Here is a 19222-nt window from a genome sequence, read left to right on the forward strand (position 1 = left end):
AGTCACAAAAGCCTATGGGGTGTTTCCTTTTATTGGGTAAGGTATTGAATACAAAAGCAAGGATGTAATGATGGAACTGTCTAAAATGCTGGTTAGTTTAGTTTACTTAATTATTGTCACAAGTAGGCTTGTGACACTGCAATGTTCACACTGCAATGAAGTTACTGTGAAAATCCCCTAGTTGCCACACTCCAGCACCTGTTTGGGTACAATGAGGGAGACTTTAGCATGGCCAATGCACCTAACCAGCACGTCTTTCGGACTGTGGGAGGAAACCGGAACACCCGGCGGAAAACCGCGCAGACACAGGGAGAACATGCAAACTCTGTACAGACAGTGACCCAATTCGGGAATTGAACCCAGATCCCCGGCGCTGTGAGGCAGCAATGCTAACCATTGTGCCACTGTGCTGCCATTAGGCTGGAGCGGGAACATTACAGGAAGGATAAAACAAGGATTGTAAGAAAAGGGAGAACCAGCCGTGGATAACGAAGGAAATAAAGGAGAGTATTAAAATAAAAACAGCTGCGTACAGAGTGGCCAAAAATAGTGGAGAAACAAGTGATTGGGAAAAATTTAAGAAACAACAAAGAGAGACTAAGAAAGCGATAAAGAAAGGAAGGATAGACTATGAAGCTAGGCTAGCAATTAATATAAAAAATGATAGTAAAAGTTTTTATAAATATATAAAAAGGAATAGAGTGGCTAGAGTGAATGTTGGACCCTTGGAGGACGAGAGGGGGGAGTTAATAGTGGGAAATGAGGATATGGCTGAGTCTTTAAATAAGTTTTTTGTGTCGGTCTTCACGGTGGAGGACACAAATAGTTTGCCAAATATTAACGATAGAGGGTTGGCAGCAGGAGAAATACTTAATACTATTAATGTTACCAGAGAGGCAGTGCTGGGTAGACTAATGGGACTGAAGGTGGACAAGTCCCCGGGTCCGGATGGAATGCATCCCAGGGTATTGAAAGAAATGTCAGAGGTAATAGTGGATGCGTTAGTGATTATTTATCAAAACGCGTTGCATTCTGGGGTAGTGCCGGTTGATTGGAAAACGGCTAATGTTACGCCGCTGTTTAAAAAAGGAAGGAGACAAAAGGCGGATAACTATAGGCCGGTCAGCTTAACGTCTGTAGTAGGGAAAATGCTGGAATCCATTATTAAAGAGGAGATAGCAGGGCATCTGGATAGAAATGGTTCGATCAATCAGACGCAGCATGGATTCATGAGGGGAAAGTCGTGCTTGACGAACATGTTGGATTTTTATGAAGATGTGACGAGGGCGGTTGATGGAGGAGAACCGGTGGATGCGGTGTTTTTGGATTTCCAAAAGGCGTTTGATAAGGTGCCCCATAAAAGGCTACTGAAGAAGATTAGGGCACACGGAGTTGGGGGTAGTGTGTTAAAGTGGATTGGGGACTGGCTATCCGACAGGAAGCAAAGAGTCGGAATAAATGGGTGTTTTTCCGGTTGGAGGAAGGTAACTAGTGGCGTGCCGCAGGGATCGGTACTCGGGCCGCAACTATTTACCATTTATATAGATGATCTGGAGGAGGGGACGGAGTGTAGGGTAACGAAGTTTGCAGACGACACAAAGATAAGTGGAAAAGTGAATCGTGTGGAGGACGGAGAAGATCTGCAGAGAGATTTGGACAGGCTGAGTGAGTGGGCGAGGATATGGCAAATGGAGTATAACGTTGAGAAATGCGAGGTTATACACTTTGGAGGAAATAATAACAAATGGGATTACTATCTCAATGGAAACAAATTAAAACATGCTACCGTGCAAAGGGACCTGGGGGTCCTTGTGCATGAGACACAAAAGCCCAGTCTGCAGGTACAACAGGTGATCAAGAAGGCAAATGGGATGTTGGCCTATATTGCGAAGGGGATAGAATATAAAAGCAGGGATGTCTTGATGCACCTGTACAGGGCATTGGTGAGGCCGCAGCTGGAATACTGTGTGCAGTATTGGTCCCCTTATATGAGGAAGGATATATTGGCATTGGAGGAAGTGCAGAGAAGGTTCACCAGGTTGATACCGGAGATGAGGGGTTTGGATTATGAGGAGAAGCTGAGGAGATTGGGTTTGTACTCGTTGGAGTTTAGAAGGATGAGGGGGGATCTTATGGAGACTTATAAGATAATGCGGGGGCTGGATAGGGTGGAGGCGGAGAGATTCTTTCCACTTAGTAAGGAAGTTAAAACTAGAGGACACAGCCTCAAAATAAAGGGGGGTCGGTTTAAGACAGAGTTGAGGAGGAACTTCTTCTCCCAGAGGGTGGTGAATCTCTGGAATTCTCTGCCCACTGAGGTGGTGGAGGCTACCTCGCTGAATATGTTTAAAGCGCAGATGGATGGATTCCTGATCGGTAAGGGAATTAAGGGTTATGGGGATCAGGCGGGTAAGTGGTACTGATCCACGTCAGATCAGCCATGATCTTATTGAATGGCGGGGCAGGCTCGAGGGGCTAGATGGCCTACTCCTGCTCCTATTTCTTATGTTCTTATGTTCTTATATAATTGCTCTGGAGAGAGTACAGAGGAGAATGTTGTCAGGGTTTGAAAATTGCAGCAATGAAGAGAGATTGGATAGGCTAAGGTTGTTTCTCTTTGAACAGAGGAGGCTGAGGGATGACTTAATTGAGATGTATGAAATTGAGGAGCCTAAGAGGGTAGACAGGAAAGACTTGTTTCCCCTAGTTGAGGGGTCAATTACTAGGGGGCACAGATTTAAGGGGAATGATCGAAGGGTTAGAAGGGGCATGAGGAAAAACCTTTTCACCCAGTAGATGGTGCACATCTGGAATTCAATGCCTTGGTTGGTGGTTGAGACTGGTTAAAATCATTTAGCAGCTACCTGAATCTGAAATGCTGTAACCTGCAGGGCAATGGACCAGGTACTGGAAATTGGGATTAAAATGATTGACTAGTTTCTTGTTCTTTTTTTTTAGCCAGTGCAGATGTGATGGGCTGAAAGGCCTCTTTCCACACCCGGATTTTCTATGGTTCTATTGTTAGAAGGATTTAAACCATTTCTAACTCATAACCAACTACATTACTGACCACTCTCAGCCCTTATCAGACCCCCTTACTACACCATCCAACTGATTACCCTCCCAAATCTCTGGCCCACCCGACTAACACCCCTGAGCCCCTAATTAACCCCACACCCCATAATTACCCCACCCTCTGATACCCCAACTACTCCGACTATCCCTCAAACCCAACTACACCTCCTGATCACCCAACTAGCTCCTATATTCCCAAATGCCTCTGACCACCTGACTAACCCCCCCTCCCCCCCCTTCCCACCAGTGAGTCCCCTGACCCTTCATACCCTGACCCTCATTCTCCTGCCACTCCCCCAATCCCCCCAAGATACAACCTATCCACTAATCATACACACTTACCTTCTCTCCTAGCCTCTCAATGTGACTGGGAACTTTAATCTTCCCTGGGTTATGGCAGATAATGCTGTAAAAAGGGAGTATGGTTTCCCTTCCCATGATGATCCTGCAGTACACTGAATGGACTCCAGGGGCAGCAGCGCTGCACATTTCTCAGCAGGCCTGGCTGGGAGGTCTGGGTGAGAAATGGTCAGCTCCAATCTGGGGTAAATGAAATGGAACAGATTGGCAATCAACTGCTGATTGTCACTCCACGGAAGATTAGACTCAATGATCAGAAAATCATGTCTAACGCGTGTCTGGATTTCCAGTTTGTTCTACTGGTTCTGCAGGCAGCACAAAATCAAAAAATTACCTCTCTAGAGCAGAATTTTCAAAGGTTGGGACAGTTTCTGTTCCTTCCAGCGAATATAAGATTTCCATCGAGCTTTCCAACCTACTATAACCACCCTACTTAAAGCCAGTCTCATGATGGGTCGCTGAGCCAAGGTTGCTGCGAAACCTTTTTTCCAGATGTTCAACTTTGGCGGTTCAGAAACTAGTTTGTTTATTGGCATGTCCTCCACAACACGGTCCTCCTGAAGATGTAGCATTGATAGAAAGGGGCAATCTCCCCGACAGATATACTATTGTGCTTGAACTAAAATGCAGGCTGAAGTGTTACCACCGTTCACGCTGACGGGATTTTCCCAGCCCGCTGCAGTGAATGGAGTTGTGGCTGGGCACCGAATTCTCCGACCTCACTGCAGCGGGAGTGTGGCGTGAACTATCTCCCCACCTCAACCTCTACCTCCACCCCCAATCCCCTAACTTGATGTGGATTAAAAGGTACTTGTTGTACGGAGGGTACTGTCTTTTCTTCTCTCCAAACTATGAATCTTGTTCTGAATGGGCGAAGGCAAAAGGCCTCGAGAGTCCCTTTCATTATCAACCGGCCAGGTCCACCTTGAAATGCTGCCCCATTGATTTCTGCACGAGTTCGAGACTTGTACACTGTCTTCAAATAAGACATCAGCGTCACTTTCGCTGTAACCTAAAAAGCTGCTGAAATAATGTTATTTTGGAAAGTAAGATATTTATGCTTGTTTTGTCCTGATGAACCACTTTCAGAGGGCAAGTAGTTTGAAGGAAGCTTGAACCACTGTACCAGAAAGAATTGAAGACCCAGGTTCATAATCAAATTTATAAAATGCCCTTTGGAGTGTCAGCCCCTCCAGTTTCTGGGATACTTTCATTGCTGAGGGTGGCACAATACTAACTTGGGCCATTGTGCAGTATTCACACTGAACCTTTTGTTTGAGGAGATCTAAAATGTTGGGCAGAATTTTATTGTTGGTTTAAGTGCACAGCCAGGCATGCACATTAAAAAAGACAAATAAAAGCATGAGTTCAGAAAAGAGTTCTTTCTATTTTGACAGCTGAAGTGAATTGTTGACTTTGCTTGATTGACATCTTTAGGTAGTTACAAGAACATGTTCTTTCTGTGATCTCTTTTGTCAATGTCTCAATGTTTGTTTGGAAAAGCCAAAAGAGGTGTGAAGTGTTTGAAGCCTATTTTTAATACTCAATGGCCTGTCTGATTGACGCTTCAACACATTTGTAGGAAAAACAGTTTTATTTTCAACAGAAGATTTGCTAATGGGTGTTTTCTTTCTCTCCGCAGTTCCACACAAGCCATGGTTATTATATGGCTCATTATTTAAGCACATGGTACATGCTGGGTGAATGGGCATGGAAAGGGCATGAGCTGTCATTGAGTTGGCATGGGCAAAATGAGGGGCCATGGGAAGTAGCTGTGGAACATGAGCTGGCATTGAGTTGGCATGGGGGATGGGTAAGACTTTTTGAGCTTGCTTTTCAAATGGTTCCCAAATCGAGACTATGGCTGGAACTTTCCTATGTTGTGTACCCCGTTCCCACTGCCAAAATTGGCACTTTACCAAATCTCCATTCTCAGCAGCGGGACTGAGAATCTCAGCTGCAGGTGAGGTCAGAGAATTCTGGCCTGTGGTTCACGGCTCCTCTTCGGGGCAATGAACCACGGGTTATTGCAAGTTGGCCCAATTGCGCAAAAATTGTGGGAGCTAGGCGATGCCTACGTCAGCAATGGAACCAGACAGGTCGAAAGTGAAGTGTGTGGGCTCACTACCCACATCCTTATCTGACGGTAATGGGAATCACGGAATTGATTTTGCAAAAATCATTGTCTCTTAATCCAACAAAACCTTTCATAATTTCACGAATATCTGTTAGGTCAGTCCTACCCCAGGACTTAATGTTCAAGGAAGGTGCTATCATGACACAGCCAATCAGATTGAGTATCAAACTACAAACCCTTCCAACACATGCCAATGGCAGGTCATAAGAGCAGGAGAGGTGTCTGGTCAGCCATGTTAAAGAAGGAAAGTTGGAACCTCTACTGTCACTATCCACAGCTGTAGGCTACAACATGCATGTAAAAGTGCATCTTGCCATGGCAAATGGACTTCCTGAGTAAATCATAACATACCAGCACCACCTATCTGTTGTGATATGCTTTTAAGGGATAGCAGCTTGACATCAGTAGAAGGGAAATGTGTCATGTGACCCAGTCTTAGTTTCACTTTTGCTTTGAGCAAAGCACACCCCCACAGCTCTGGTGTCTTCAAACTTTATACTTACGTATAACTGTTCTCATGTGCCTAGCCTTAATAAATGAATCCACAGTGTGTTTTTCAAATGTCTCATGAGTGATTGGTGCCTTGTGTCTTGCATGGTGAATTAGGCATTATATCATTATAATAACACAACATGGTGACAGGTGGCAGCAAGATTAAGCCAGATATGACATGGAGAACAATTTTGAGCCATGCTATATAGCACGAGAAGACTCGTGACATCTTGGTCAGACTGCAATGGAGTTGCAGCATCGGAGAGTGTTGAAGAAGCAGAGTGATGACTGAGCAGAAATGCTTTGGAGACAGAGATTGCCGCACATAGCCTGTCAATTCAGTGAGTGGGACAGCTCGTCGATCGGACCAGCATTGAGTTCGCTCAGTTGAGAAAGGCGAGTGAGCAGGGTGTGAGCTGAATTGATAGCGAGTGAGAAGGAATCAAATAAAAAATTTTAAAACCATCGGGCCACAAAAGGTTGTGATTATAACAGGTGGCTTTGCGAGCAACTAAAGAAACCTCCAGGCAAGGTTACCATCTGGACAGCAGATTACCTTTACACATTAGAGACTCCTAGATTGAACCATTTTATACCAGCTATGTAATGGTAACTAACTATAAACATGTATTGTCAAGGGTTAAACTTCTTTGGTATGTGTAAAGTATCTTTAAAAAGAAAGGGGGAATGTTGTAATATACCTTTATCAGATATCATGACATCATGAATAGGGAAATGTTTCATCTGATCCAGTCTTAGTCTCACTTTTGCTTTGAGCAGCGCACAGCACAGCTCAGACGTCTTCAAGCTTTATGCCTACATATAACTGTTCTCACGTTTTTCGTGTTAATAAATTAACCCACAACATGTTTACCAAATCCCTTATGAGTGATCGGGTGATACTCACCTCCTGGAACATTCTGGATATGAAACCTGAACCCTGATCTTATTAGATCTCGGTGGGCAGTCCATACCGGGAATATTCCCCCACCACTATTTTGGCAGATGTGATTCTCGGGGAAAGGGGTAGCCACATCCATGATGGTAAGGTTATACCATACAAATGTCTTGTACAGTAAGTAAGCCCAAGGAATTGTACGATTATTAATGCCAGGGACCTGGGTTCGATTCCCGGCTTGGGTCACTGTGTGTGGAGTTTGCACGTTTTCCCTGTGTCTGCATGGGTTTCCTCCGGGTGCTCCAGTTTCCTCCAACAGATGTGTGGGTTAGGTGCGCTGGCCATGCTAAATTGGCAGTTTAGCAGGTAAAGCAATCCAATTTCTAATTGCTGGCAGGAACATGTAGCTTTGATATTCTGAAGTGGAACAGTTTCAGCTAAGGTACCTCGAAGGAAAAAGACCTACACGACACACGACAGCGCAGAGTCGCTGAGCAGAAACTGATAGCCAAGTTCCGCATACATGAGGACGGCCTAAACCGGATGTTGGATCCACCGGAGGGGAACCGGTGGATGCGGTGTTTTTGGATTTCCAAAAGGCGTTTGATAAGGTGCCTCACAAAAGGTTGCTGAAGAAGATTGGGTCACACGGAGTTGGGGGTAGGGTGTTAGCGTGGATTGGGGATTGGCTATCCGACAGGAAGCAGAGAGTCGAAATAAATGGGTGCTTTTCTGGTTGGCGGATGGTAACTAGTGGCGTGCCGCAGGGATCGGTACTGAGGCCTCAACTATTTACCATTTATATAGACGATCTGGAGGAGGGGACTGAGTGTAGGGTAACAAGGTTTGCAGACGACACAAAGATAAGTGGAAAAGTGAATCGTGTGGAGGGCGTAGAAGGTCTGCAGAGAGATTTGGACAGGCTGAGTGAGTGGGCGAGGATCTGTCAGATGGAGTATAACGTTGACAAATGCGAGGTTATTCACTTTGGAGGAAATTATAGCAAATTGGATTATTATCTAAATGGAAAAAAATTACAACATGCTACTGTGCAAAGGGACCTGGGGGTCCTTGTGCATGAGACGCAAAAACCCAGTCTGCAGGTGCAACAGATGATCAAGAAGGCAAATGGGATGTTGGCCTATATCGGAAGGGGGATAGAATATAAAAGCAGAGATGTCTTGCTGCATCTGTACAGGGCATTGGTGAGGCCGCAGCTGGAATACTGTGTGCAGTTTTGGTCCCCTTATTTGCAGAAGGATATATTGGCCTTGGAGGGAGTGCAGAGAAGGTTCACCAGGTTGATACCAGAGATGAGGGATGTTGATTATGAGGAGAGACTGAGCAGATTGGGTTTGTACTCGTTGGAATTTAGAAGGCTGAGGGGGGATCTTATAGAGACCTATAAGATAATGAAGGGGCTGGATAGGGTAGAGGTGGAAAGATTCTTTCCATTTAGAAAGGAAGCTAGAACTAGAGGGCACAGCCTCAAAATAAAGGGGGGTCAGTTTAGGACAGAGTTGAGGAATTTCTTCTCTCAGAGGGTGGTGAATCTCTGGAATTCTCTGCCCACTGAAGTGGTGGAGGTTACCTCGTTGAATACGTTTAAATCACGGATAGATGGATTCCTGATCGGTAAGGGAATTAGGGGTTATGGGGATCAGGCGGGTAAGTGGAACTGATCCACTTCAGATCAGCCATGATCTTATTGAATGGCGGGGCAGGCTCGAGGGGCTAGATGGCCTACTCCTGCTCCTATTTCTTATGTTCTTATGCTCTTATGTCACATTATCAGTAACCCCCACAGCTTGCCTCCTGGACTTGCAGGCTATCCTGTCTGGAAACAATACACATCTCTTTAACCTATGCTTAATGCTCCCTCCACCCACATTGTCTGTATCTTTAAGATCTGGTTGGCTGTAGGGATTCGCATTCTAATCAGTATTCTGTAACTTGATTTTGTGTCTCTGTGCCCTGTTTGAGAGCACATTTCCACTCCATCTGACGAAGGAGCAGTGCTCCGAAAGCTAATGGTATTTGCTACCAAATAAACCTGTTGGACTTTAACCTGGTGTTGTTAAAACTCTTACTGTGTTCACCCCAGTCCAACGCCGGCATCTCCACGTAATGCTAAATTGCCCCTTGGTGTCCCAGGATGTGTAGGTTAGAGGGATTAGCAGGGTAAATATGGGGTTACGGAGATAGGGCCTGGGTGGGATTGTTGTCAGTGCAGACCCGATGGACTGAATGGCCACCTTCTGCACGGTAGGGATTCTATGATTATACAAACACAACACTCTTAGCCTTTTTATTCTCAAGATGTGGAGATGCTGGTGTTGGATTGGGGTAGGCACAATAAGAAGTCTCACAACACCAGGTTAAAGTCCATCAGGTTTATGTGGTAGCGTGAGCTTTCGGAGTGCTGCTCCTTCATCAGGTGAGTGGAGGTAGCACGAGCTTTCGGAGCGCTGCCTTCGCTCTTACTCCACTCACCTGATGAAGGGGCAGCGCTCCGAAAGCTCGTGCTACCAAATAAACCTGTTGGGTTTTATTCCCAAGAGAGAAGAGATCAGGTTGTCTATCCACTCCTGATATGCAATTCTGGTACCATCCTTGTAAAAGGATATGATATATAATTAACATCTAGGTGTTTAGTGCAGGTCTTTTTCCTTCGAGGTACCTTAGCTGAAACTGTTCCACTTCAGAATATCAAAGCTACACGTTCCTGCCAGCAATTAGAAATTGGATTGCTTTACCTGCTAAACTGCCAGTCAAGAAAGTGAGTTTTTGATATGTGTAAGGTCAGTTTGTTTAATGTATTGACACCAATGGGAATAGTGTATAAACAGCAGAAAACTAAGCTGTTTTTTTTCATAGGTATCACTCCCATTCTGCGCATAGCAGAAAGCAGCCATGTAAATCGGCCAAATAAAAATCTGAACATGGTTTGAGCTGTGTTTTTCAGATGGTTGAAAATTTACTCATGCAAATAATGCAGACCCATAAAAATTGAACAGTTACATCCAAAGACTGTTACTCAGCCACACAGTTGCTGGTGTGATCATGTAAATTCCTGGAAAGCATTTTATTTCAGCTGCTTCCTTTCTGCGAGGAGTCTAGGACTCAATTTGGAATTATTGGTTGAAACTCAAATTATTGCCCACAATCCTTTCCTCCTCCTCATGATTTGGGACCTCCTGATTGGCAACTGTCAATACCAATTGTGCCACGTGCCTACAAATTTTGGCCATCGCTGATTGTCAGGTTTCAACCCCTATTTCTCTGTGCTCAGTGGCCAACCCAACCACTCTCTCTGCTTCCTTTTGAGTTCTGATCCAATTCAACAGCCTCAGTTCTGTACAGCTTGGCACTCTCCAGACCACTGCAGCCCGTCCAGGGTAATTCCCAGACAACATGCTCCCCATTTGCCAGTTTTCCCTTACCTCCATCATCCTCCATTAACAGAACATATTGACGATAATTGCCACCTTCCAACATGGTGGCACAATGGTTAGCACTGCTGCCTCACAGCACCAGGGACCCGGGTTTGATTCCCAGCTTGGGTCACTGTATGTGCGGAGTTTGCACATTCTCCCCGTGTCTGTGTGGGTTTCCTCCGGGTGCTCCGGTTTCAAAGATGTTTCGGGTTTGGCGCATTGGCCATGCTAAATTGCCCCTTAGTGTCAGGCGGATTAGGTAGGGTAAATGGGATTATGGGGATAGGGCCTGGGTGGGATTGTGGTTCGTGCATACTCAATGGGCCGAATGGCCTCCTTCTCCACTGTAGGATTCTGTGATTACAGTCGGGGATTGGGGCACAGGGAGACCGGCCCATCCGGTCCAAGTGCTGCCTTCCTTGGCTTTTGGCGGCACTCTCCACAAGCGTTGTTGGCATATTTCATTGTTCAGCCAACTCAAGATGTTGAGTTGCCTTCCAGTAGACCGGCTTGCTTGCTAGCTCAGTTCAATTTGTATTCTTTCCACTCCTGCCATTCACTCCTCTCCCCAGCTCGGGCGCTCCCTGTTTTGGCAGTTCATTCATGGTGCTTACTAGTTTATTTGATAGTGGAAGTAAAGAATTATGGATAGTTGGGTGTGTGGGGACTTGGAGGAAATGAGAGAAAGAGGAAGAGAAGCGCAAAAGAGAACAAAAAACAGTTGATATGCCTGGCAAGAATGGAGGTTCGCCCAATCTCTCAAATCCTTCTTTCCGGCCTCCAGATCACAATCCCACCATGTTGCCAGATCCCGGTCTTCCCCCACAGCATCCCTCATGGTTACTCCCTGATGAAAATCTCTCTCCAATTGCAAATCTGGCTGGATATCTGTTTCAGGATTTATTGATTTCCCAGAAGAGTTGTTATGATTATTTGCTCTGTTCCAGCCAGTCTCTGCATCATGAGGTCCACTTTTCTTTTTTTTATAATCTGTATAGCTTGCTCTGTTTTCCCCCTTGCAGCCAATAATGTGCTTTACACCGTGCCTTCCCTCACACTGCTCCTTGTTTATCTCCATTTCCCCCCTCTTTGCCTCTGAGCATGACCATTTTGAGGCCATGGATGGCATCATCGGTTGTGAGCTGGATGCTCACTGCCAGGCGCTGAGAGGATGTGATTCTAACAGACCCACTGCCATTTCACACCAAATAAGCATTGATTGAGAGTAGGCGGAAGTCCACACTTGGAAGGAAATCCCGCCTTGGAGAGTTGCCGACCAATCTGGTCGGCAGCTCTCCAGCCCATCCAGGCACAGTGCTGCAATGGCCAGAAGAGAACAAAGAACAGTACAGCACAGGAACGGGCCCTTCGGCCCATCAAGTCTGTGCCAACACAGATGCCTCTCTAATCTAATATTTTCTTGCTTCTACATAGTCCATATCCCTCTATTCCCTGCCCATTCATGGATCTATCCAGATGCCTCTTGAACGTTGTTATGGAATCTGCTTCCACCACCTCCTCCAGCAGCGCGTTCCAGGCATTCACCACCCTCTGTGTGAAATATATTCCCCTTGCATCTCTTTTAAACTTTCCCCCTCTCACTTTCAACCTATGCCCCTGAGTAATTGACCCTTCGGCCCTGGGAAAAAGACCCTGACTATCCATTCTATCCAAGCCTGTCATAATCTTGTAAACCTCTATCAGGTCTCTCCTCATCCTCCGACACTCCAATAAAAACAATCCAAGTTTGTTCAACCTTCATAGTCCATATCCTCCAAACCAGGCAACATCCTGGTAAATCTCTTCTGCACACTTTCCAATGCATCAACATCCTTCCAGTGGTATGGCAGCCAGAATTGTACACAATACTCCAAAAGTGGCCTAACCAAAGCCTTATACAGCTGCAACATGATTTTCCAATTCCTATACTCAGCGCCCCGACTGATGAAGGCCAGCATGCCATACGCCTTCTTGACTACCTTGTCCACCTGAGTTGCCACCTTCAGGGAACTGTGGATCTGTGTGCCTCGATCCCTCTGTATGCTAATATTTCCAAGGGCTCTAACATTTACCGTAAACCTTCCTTCTGCAGTAGACCTTCCAAATTGCATCACCTCACATTTGTCCGGGTTAAATTCCATCTGCCATCTTTCGGCCCAGGTCTCCGGCCGATTTATACCCTGCTGTACCCTCTGACAATCCTAGAGGTACTGCAGCACTGCGCCTGGAACGAAGTGCAGGGAGCCAGTATGAAGATAAATGGCAGAGGTCCCAGGGAGGGGGGGTGGGGGAGGGTAGGGAATGCCTGGGGGATGTGGGGGAGGGTGGTAGCATACACGAGGGGAGCAATTGGGTTTTTGGGGGATAAGGTCAGAAAGGGGGGGGAGGTAGAGGTCCACAGGTGTCCACTTCTTGAGGGGACAGCGAGCACCCCCAGTCAGAAGGGGGACTTCCTATGCATCTTAAGGGGCATCACCCTACCCCACCAACTTCTCGCCAGAAATCAAGGATTTTTCCATTTCCCACCCTGAGATATCCAATGTCCACCAGCCGGAAAATTGAGGCTGGCTGGGAAAAGCACCGAAAGTGGCCACTGGTGGCCACTTAATGGCGTTATTTGGGGAAAGGGTGGGCTTCCCATCCTTGGCACTGCCCACCACTTTGTAAAACCTAGTCCGGTCCTGGATTGGCGGGATTCCAGAGGGAATCCCCTGCATGCAAACTTCACTCTCCCCTCCTATCTTAAGTTGGGGCAGAAATGCCCTTAACCCCAGTAACATTGAACCGTTTAAACCTGGAATGTGCAATGGTAAATAATTCGAGTTGCACTTCTTCCAACAATCTTATTCGATCAAAACAATAAAAACATTACAATTGCCAAACAATAACCTCCTTCTGACTAACAGCTTGCACCTGAAATGTGAAGCTGGCTTTCTGTTTCCGAGATGCTGGGGCAATTGAATCTAACCTGCCAGTGTGGAAATTGATGGGATATAGTCACACAGTAGTTTTGCAGCCTGTCCCATTGTAATCTTGACTCCAAATGGAGGGCAAATTCCAACTAGATATAATATTGGTGTCTGAACTTATCCTGCTAATTTCTTGGCAGACGGATTAGGTTAAAATCTTCCCTGCTGTGTCTTTCCAGAATTTTCTTTCCCATTATTTACTTCAGTCTCTACAATGAATGGAACCCTTTCAAACACGGAAAGCAAACTGCACCCTCTTGGAAATCCTGCAATCATCTTTTAGAAAGAATTTTCTTTCTTTCGACAGCTGCCGCAATGTAGATGAATTAATAGCCCTGTCCTCAAAGTGACCTACTCCTGTTCCTGGCTCGTATGTTCACATGTATGTTGACATTTCTCTGTCCACTAATATGACACAGGCATTAGATCTTTGACACAAGTCGATTAATTCATCCATTCAAATATACGATTGCCATATCAGCAAGATAGAAAGATGTTCCTTTTATATCTTGCCGTTCACAACCTCCAAACATCCCAAAGCACATTACACTCAATGAGCCGCTTTTAAAATGATGATAGAGGAAAGGTGATAGATTTTGCATAGCAATATCTCACAAACAACAATGTAATCACGACGGTTAATCTGCTTTCTTTATTGCGATATTGATAAAAGCATAAATATTAGTCTGGCCTCCTGGGAGAACCCTCTTATTCTTCTTTACTATAGTATGGGATCTTTTACATCCACTGCGACTCGGTTTAACCTTTCATCCAAAAACTGGCACCTCTGACAGTGGCACCTTTTTAAAAAAAGTTTATTAATCAGGCTTACATTAACACTGCAATGAAGTTACTGTGAAAATCCCCTAGTCGCCACACTCCAGCACCTGTTCAGGTACACTAAAGGGCAACTTAGCATGGCCAATCCACCTAACCCGCACATCTTTGGACCGTGGGAGGAAACTGGAGCACCCAGAGGAAACCCACGCAGACATGGGGAGAATGTGCAAACTCCACACAGACAGTGACCTGAGGCCAGAATTGGACCCGGGTCCCTGGCGCTGTGAGGCAGCAGTGTTGACCACTGTGCCAGTGTTTTGCTAAACAAATATTTGTACACTAAAACTAGAAACACCCATCTCTTAGCAATCGTATTTAACTGTTTCTCAAATCATATACACATGACCTGCTTGGTATTTGCAAACTCATTGTACGCTTGAACAATTTTCTGATACGTGACCAAATATCCACCTTGAGAATAATTTCAGAGAGGAAGTCATGCTAATAATGATGGATGGTATTTGGTGAAATGGGTTGAAGTGACTGGAAAATTGGGGCTATTAGAATAAAAGCACTTTAAAAGTCTTTGTTGATATTTAGTTTCTGCAATGGAGAAAAAGAAAAACGTCATGCTATTCATTCTTTTTTTCCTTTCCAGGGAAATGGGGAACAATCGCAGACGGTCTACTTCCTTCCCGAATTTGCACTTTCTCCACAGGGGAGTTTTCTGGAAGACACAACAGGCGAACAGGTCTTGACTTACCGCTACGATGATCAGGTCAGTGCAAGGCCTCATCAAACCTGACAGTTTTTGAACAAAGGAGCAATTAGACAGAAGCCAGATGATCTGAAATCAGACATGTCATGACACATTCCTCTAACAACTAGGTCAATCATCAGCATTCTGTTTAATTTGCATGTCCACTTCATCTAATATTCATCGTAAGTTCCCTTTTCCAGAAATGAAGACATTGGGGATGATTTTCCCAAAAGAAATCCAAGTGCCCAATGAGTGGGAAAATGAGAAGTTTTCCCCGTCTGCTTTTTTGCATGCACTTAGTCGGTTGAATTTCTGGCACTCTGCTCTTCACAGAGTCCACTCGGGATCCACGTCGGTGAGGGTGGGGCCTAATCCCGCCCGAGAGGCCGGCATCAGCGCGCTGTGTGGGCCACTGCGCATGCGCTGATCTCCCTAGTCCCGTTACAGCTCTCCTGCTTACGTTTCCTGGTTTGCTGCGCTACTCGAGCAGCGGGCCGGGAAAACCGCGCCCATCATGTCGCTGTAAACTGATTCAGTGATACTGATTGCCATTGCTATTAAATTCTAGTGTGTGTTCAGATGGTTTCAAAGGACTTGGCTATAAATTTAGACATTCAGAGAATAGAATCCGTACAGTACAGAAGGAGGGCAGCACGGTGGCACAGTAGTTAGTACTGCTACCTCACACACCAGGTCCCGGGTTCACTTCCGGCCTCGGTCACTGTCTGCGTGGAGTTTGCACATTCACCCCGTGTCTGCGTGAGTTTCCTTCGAGAGCTCCAGTTTCCTCCCACAGTCCAAAAATGCGCGGGTTAGGTTGATTGGCCATGTTAAATTGACGCTAGTGTTAGGGGGGTTAGTAGGGCAAATGGGGGGGGTTACGGGAATAGGTCTGGGTGGGATTGTGGTTGGTTCAGACTCGATGGGCTGAATGACCTCCTTCTGCACTGGCGGGATTGTATGATTCTTTGAGGCCATTTGGCCCATCAAGCTTGCACCGACAACAATCCCATCCAAGCCCTATCCCTGTAATCCCATGTATTTACCCTGTTAGTCCCCCGACACTAAGGGGCAATTTAGCATGGCCAATCAACCTAACCCGCACATCTTTGGACTGTGGGAGGAAACCGGAGTACCCGGAGGAAACCCACATAGACACGGGGAGAACGTGCAGACTCCGTACAGACAACGACCCAAGGCCAGAATTGAACCCAGGTCCCTCGTGCTGTGAGGTGGCAGTGCTAAGCAGTGTGCCACTGTGCCATCCTCATTATTTGAATCATAACCTATCCTCTTTTGATTCAACTAAACCCGAGAGGTTTTCTTAATATGTCAATCTATCTCCTCTCCAAAAAGATACCTGTGCGTCTTTTAAATCTATTATTAGTCTTCCCTTCAATAGCATCTTTGGTAATTCAATTTGCAAATCTTTGCGTTATTAAAAGAAATAACTTTCTTGTTTTCCTTTTCAACTTATTCCTTTAGAACATGTGGCCGCATTGTGTGTTCTTGACCCATACAGAGGAATGTCACGGAATCACATTAGTCAGTCATCTTCAGCTAGTTCACATTGATTATTTGTTTATTCATTGATGGGATGTGGGCATTGCTGCCACGTTATTGCCCATCCCACATAGTGGCACAGCATTTACCACTGCTGCCTCTCAGCGCCAGGCACCCGCGTTCAATTCGTGGCTTAGGTCACTGTCTGTGTGGAATCTGCACGTTCTCCCTGTGTCTGTGTGGGTTTCCTCCAGGTGCTCCGGTTTCCTCCCACAGTCTGAAAGTTGGGCTGGTTAGGTGCATTGGCCATGCTAAGTTGTCCCTCAGTGTACCCGAACAGGTGCCGGAGTGTGGCGACTAGGGGATTTTCACAGTAGCTTCATTGCAGTGATAATGTCAGTCCACTTGTGACTAATAAATAAACTTTAAACTTTTTTGAATAAAAAGATCTGAGCTATAGGTGTTGGTTGGGACACAGTTATTTTGTGTCGCATGCAATTTAATTTTTGTTAATGTAAGCCTACTTGTGACATTAGCAAATAAACTTAATCTAACTTTTCCTTAGCTGAATTGATTGCTGGGCCACATCAGAGGATAGTTAAACAGTATTGTGGGTTTGGAGTCACGTATAGCTAGATCAGATAAAGATGGAGGAATACCTTCCCTATAAAACATTAAAAAGTTTAAAATTTATTCATTAGTCACAAGTAGGCTTACATTAACACTGCAATGAAGTTACTGTGAAAATCCCCTAGTTGCCACACTCCGACGCCTGTTCGGGTACACTGAGGGAGAATGTAGCATGGCCAATACAATAACCAGCCTTTCAGACTGTGGGAGGAAACGGAGCACCTGAAGGAAACCCACGCAGACACGAGGAGAACGTGCAAACTCCACACAGACAGTGATCGTAGCCGGGAATCGAACCTGGGTCCCTGGAGCTGTGAGGCAGCAGTGCTAACCACTGTGCCACCCAATTAATGAAGCAGATGGGGTTTTTACAACAATGCATTGTCAGTATTATTGACACAATGGGCATAATTTTACACTATCCCCAGTGGCAAGATCGGCGCATGGGGGGCATTTAACCAGGGCAATTAATGTCCACTTAGGAACTTCGTCCTGCTGCTATAGTATCTACCACATGGGAGACCTAAAAAACAAACTCTGTCGTTGTTGCTTGAGAGCCAGTAGAATGTGGTCCCTCATTTAAAGGCACCCAGTGCCTGATTGAGTGACCCTGTATCATGAACGGAAGGGCCCATTGAGAGCCACCCTCTTCCTTGTTGCCAACCTCCCACCATCACTCGCCTTGGCCACTCAGTGATCGTGGGCCTCAGGTGGGTGCAGTACCATCAGCAGCCACCATTCCCCCAGAGGCGCTGCTGAGCTATACACAACTACTAGCTGCTGATTGGCTGGCAGTTCTTAGTGGGTGGACCTCTGCACCGGGGTCCTTGATCACAGGGTGGCCCACTGATGTCTAGTTAATTGGCTCTTAAATATGTCAGCAGTTCTGAAAAAGAGGCAATTCTGGGTCTCTGGCCAGCAGGTGAGAACCCCGTCTCCTTGCACTAAATTTTTATTACAGATTTAGTTGTTGAATTTAAATTTTCCTGTAGTAGGATATAAACTTCTGTCTTTAGATCATTCGTCCAGACCCCTAGATTACTAAACCAGTAACATAATGCTACTCTGCCAATCCCCAAACTTTTCTCAAAACTGAACTTGCAACTCAAAAATGAACCATGCAACTTCCTTAACCGTTCCTCAAGACATAAATTTCCAGTACTTAGAACCACGTCAGTTTTTTGTCTTCTCAAGAGCCACGATATTTTTCATTTGGTGGGCAGACCTGCACTTTTTTTATTCATTTGTGGGATGTGGGCATTTATTGCCCATTCCAAATTTCCTTCCCTAAAGAACATTAGTGAACCAGATGGGTTTTTCCGACAATCGACAGCGGTTCCATGGTCATCAGTAGGTTCTTAAATCCAAATTTTTTTTTTACTGAATTCAAATTCCACCATTGAACCTGGGTCCCCAGAACATTAGTTGAGTTTCTGGATTAATAGTCTGGCGATAATACCAATAGGCCATCACCTCCCTTTATAATACTGTATAGGGGAATCTAAACAACACTTTAATTGTGCAACATCTACTTATGTGGATTCTTTCTTCTGCCATTGTGGCCTACTCTTGTCAACCATGTGAAAAGGAAGAAAGATGGGGCCTTTATACATCGATAACCAGTTTGTGGAGCATAAGTTAACAAAGAGTGCTACTTATGTCTCTCTGTGAAATTAATGAAGTTTCCCAGGTTTAGAAGCTTATAAAAACTGATTGCTATCATTGTTATATTTACAAAAGGATGTTGACATGGGGTGCTCCTTGACCCTTAACGTTCTTAGAATTGAAAGCACTTCAAAGTTTGATTAACACGCAATTGTTTTAATAACTACCAGAAATGCTTCAGAATTTATCTGACAAGGTTTGACGGAAAAGCGAAAACTGACTCCCGATCTCAAGGGGCTAATTATTTTCTGTTGGACTGTGAAAGTCTTAATGCAGCATTGCAATATTGATATACCTTCAGTCACACTGCTTACTGAAAAAGTTGACATGATTGAGCTCAGATAATTTAATGTTTCTAACTGGTTCCACCTGCTCACAAATTGAGGCCCATTTCTGCAGAATCGTCTTTAGATCAGGGTGCTGAAGATAAATCCCAGGTCTGCAGTTGCCAAGCATCCTGGATTCTCCTGAAATTAAGCATATTAGCCACCCAGGAGAAGAATTATAGGGTGGGAA

At 45.3% G+C, this 19222-nt stretch overlaps 1 protein-coding gene across 1 annotated transcript in view; it reads left to right on the forward strand.

Moving 5' to 3' along the window:
* The window catches only part of adamtsl3 (ADAMTS-like 3), a 605457-nt gene that overhangs the window by 43793 nt on the left and 542442 nt on the right, over positions 1–19222 (forward strand). The window contains exon 3 of the mRNA XM_078241545.1: positions 14807–14926. Within this exon, the coding sequence (XP_078097671.1) occupies positions 14807–14926 (120 nt within the window). The remainder of the gene's footprint in view (positions 1–14806; positions 14927–19222) is intronic.

The sequence above is a fragment of the Mustelus asterias genome, chromosome 24 (assembly GCF_964213995.1).
Source record: "Mustelus asterias chromosome 24, sMusAst1.hap1.1, whole genome shotgun sequence".
NCBI lineage: Eukaryota > Metazoa > Chordata > Chondrichthyes > Carcharhiniformes > Triakidae > Mustelus > Mustelus asterias.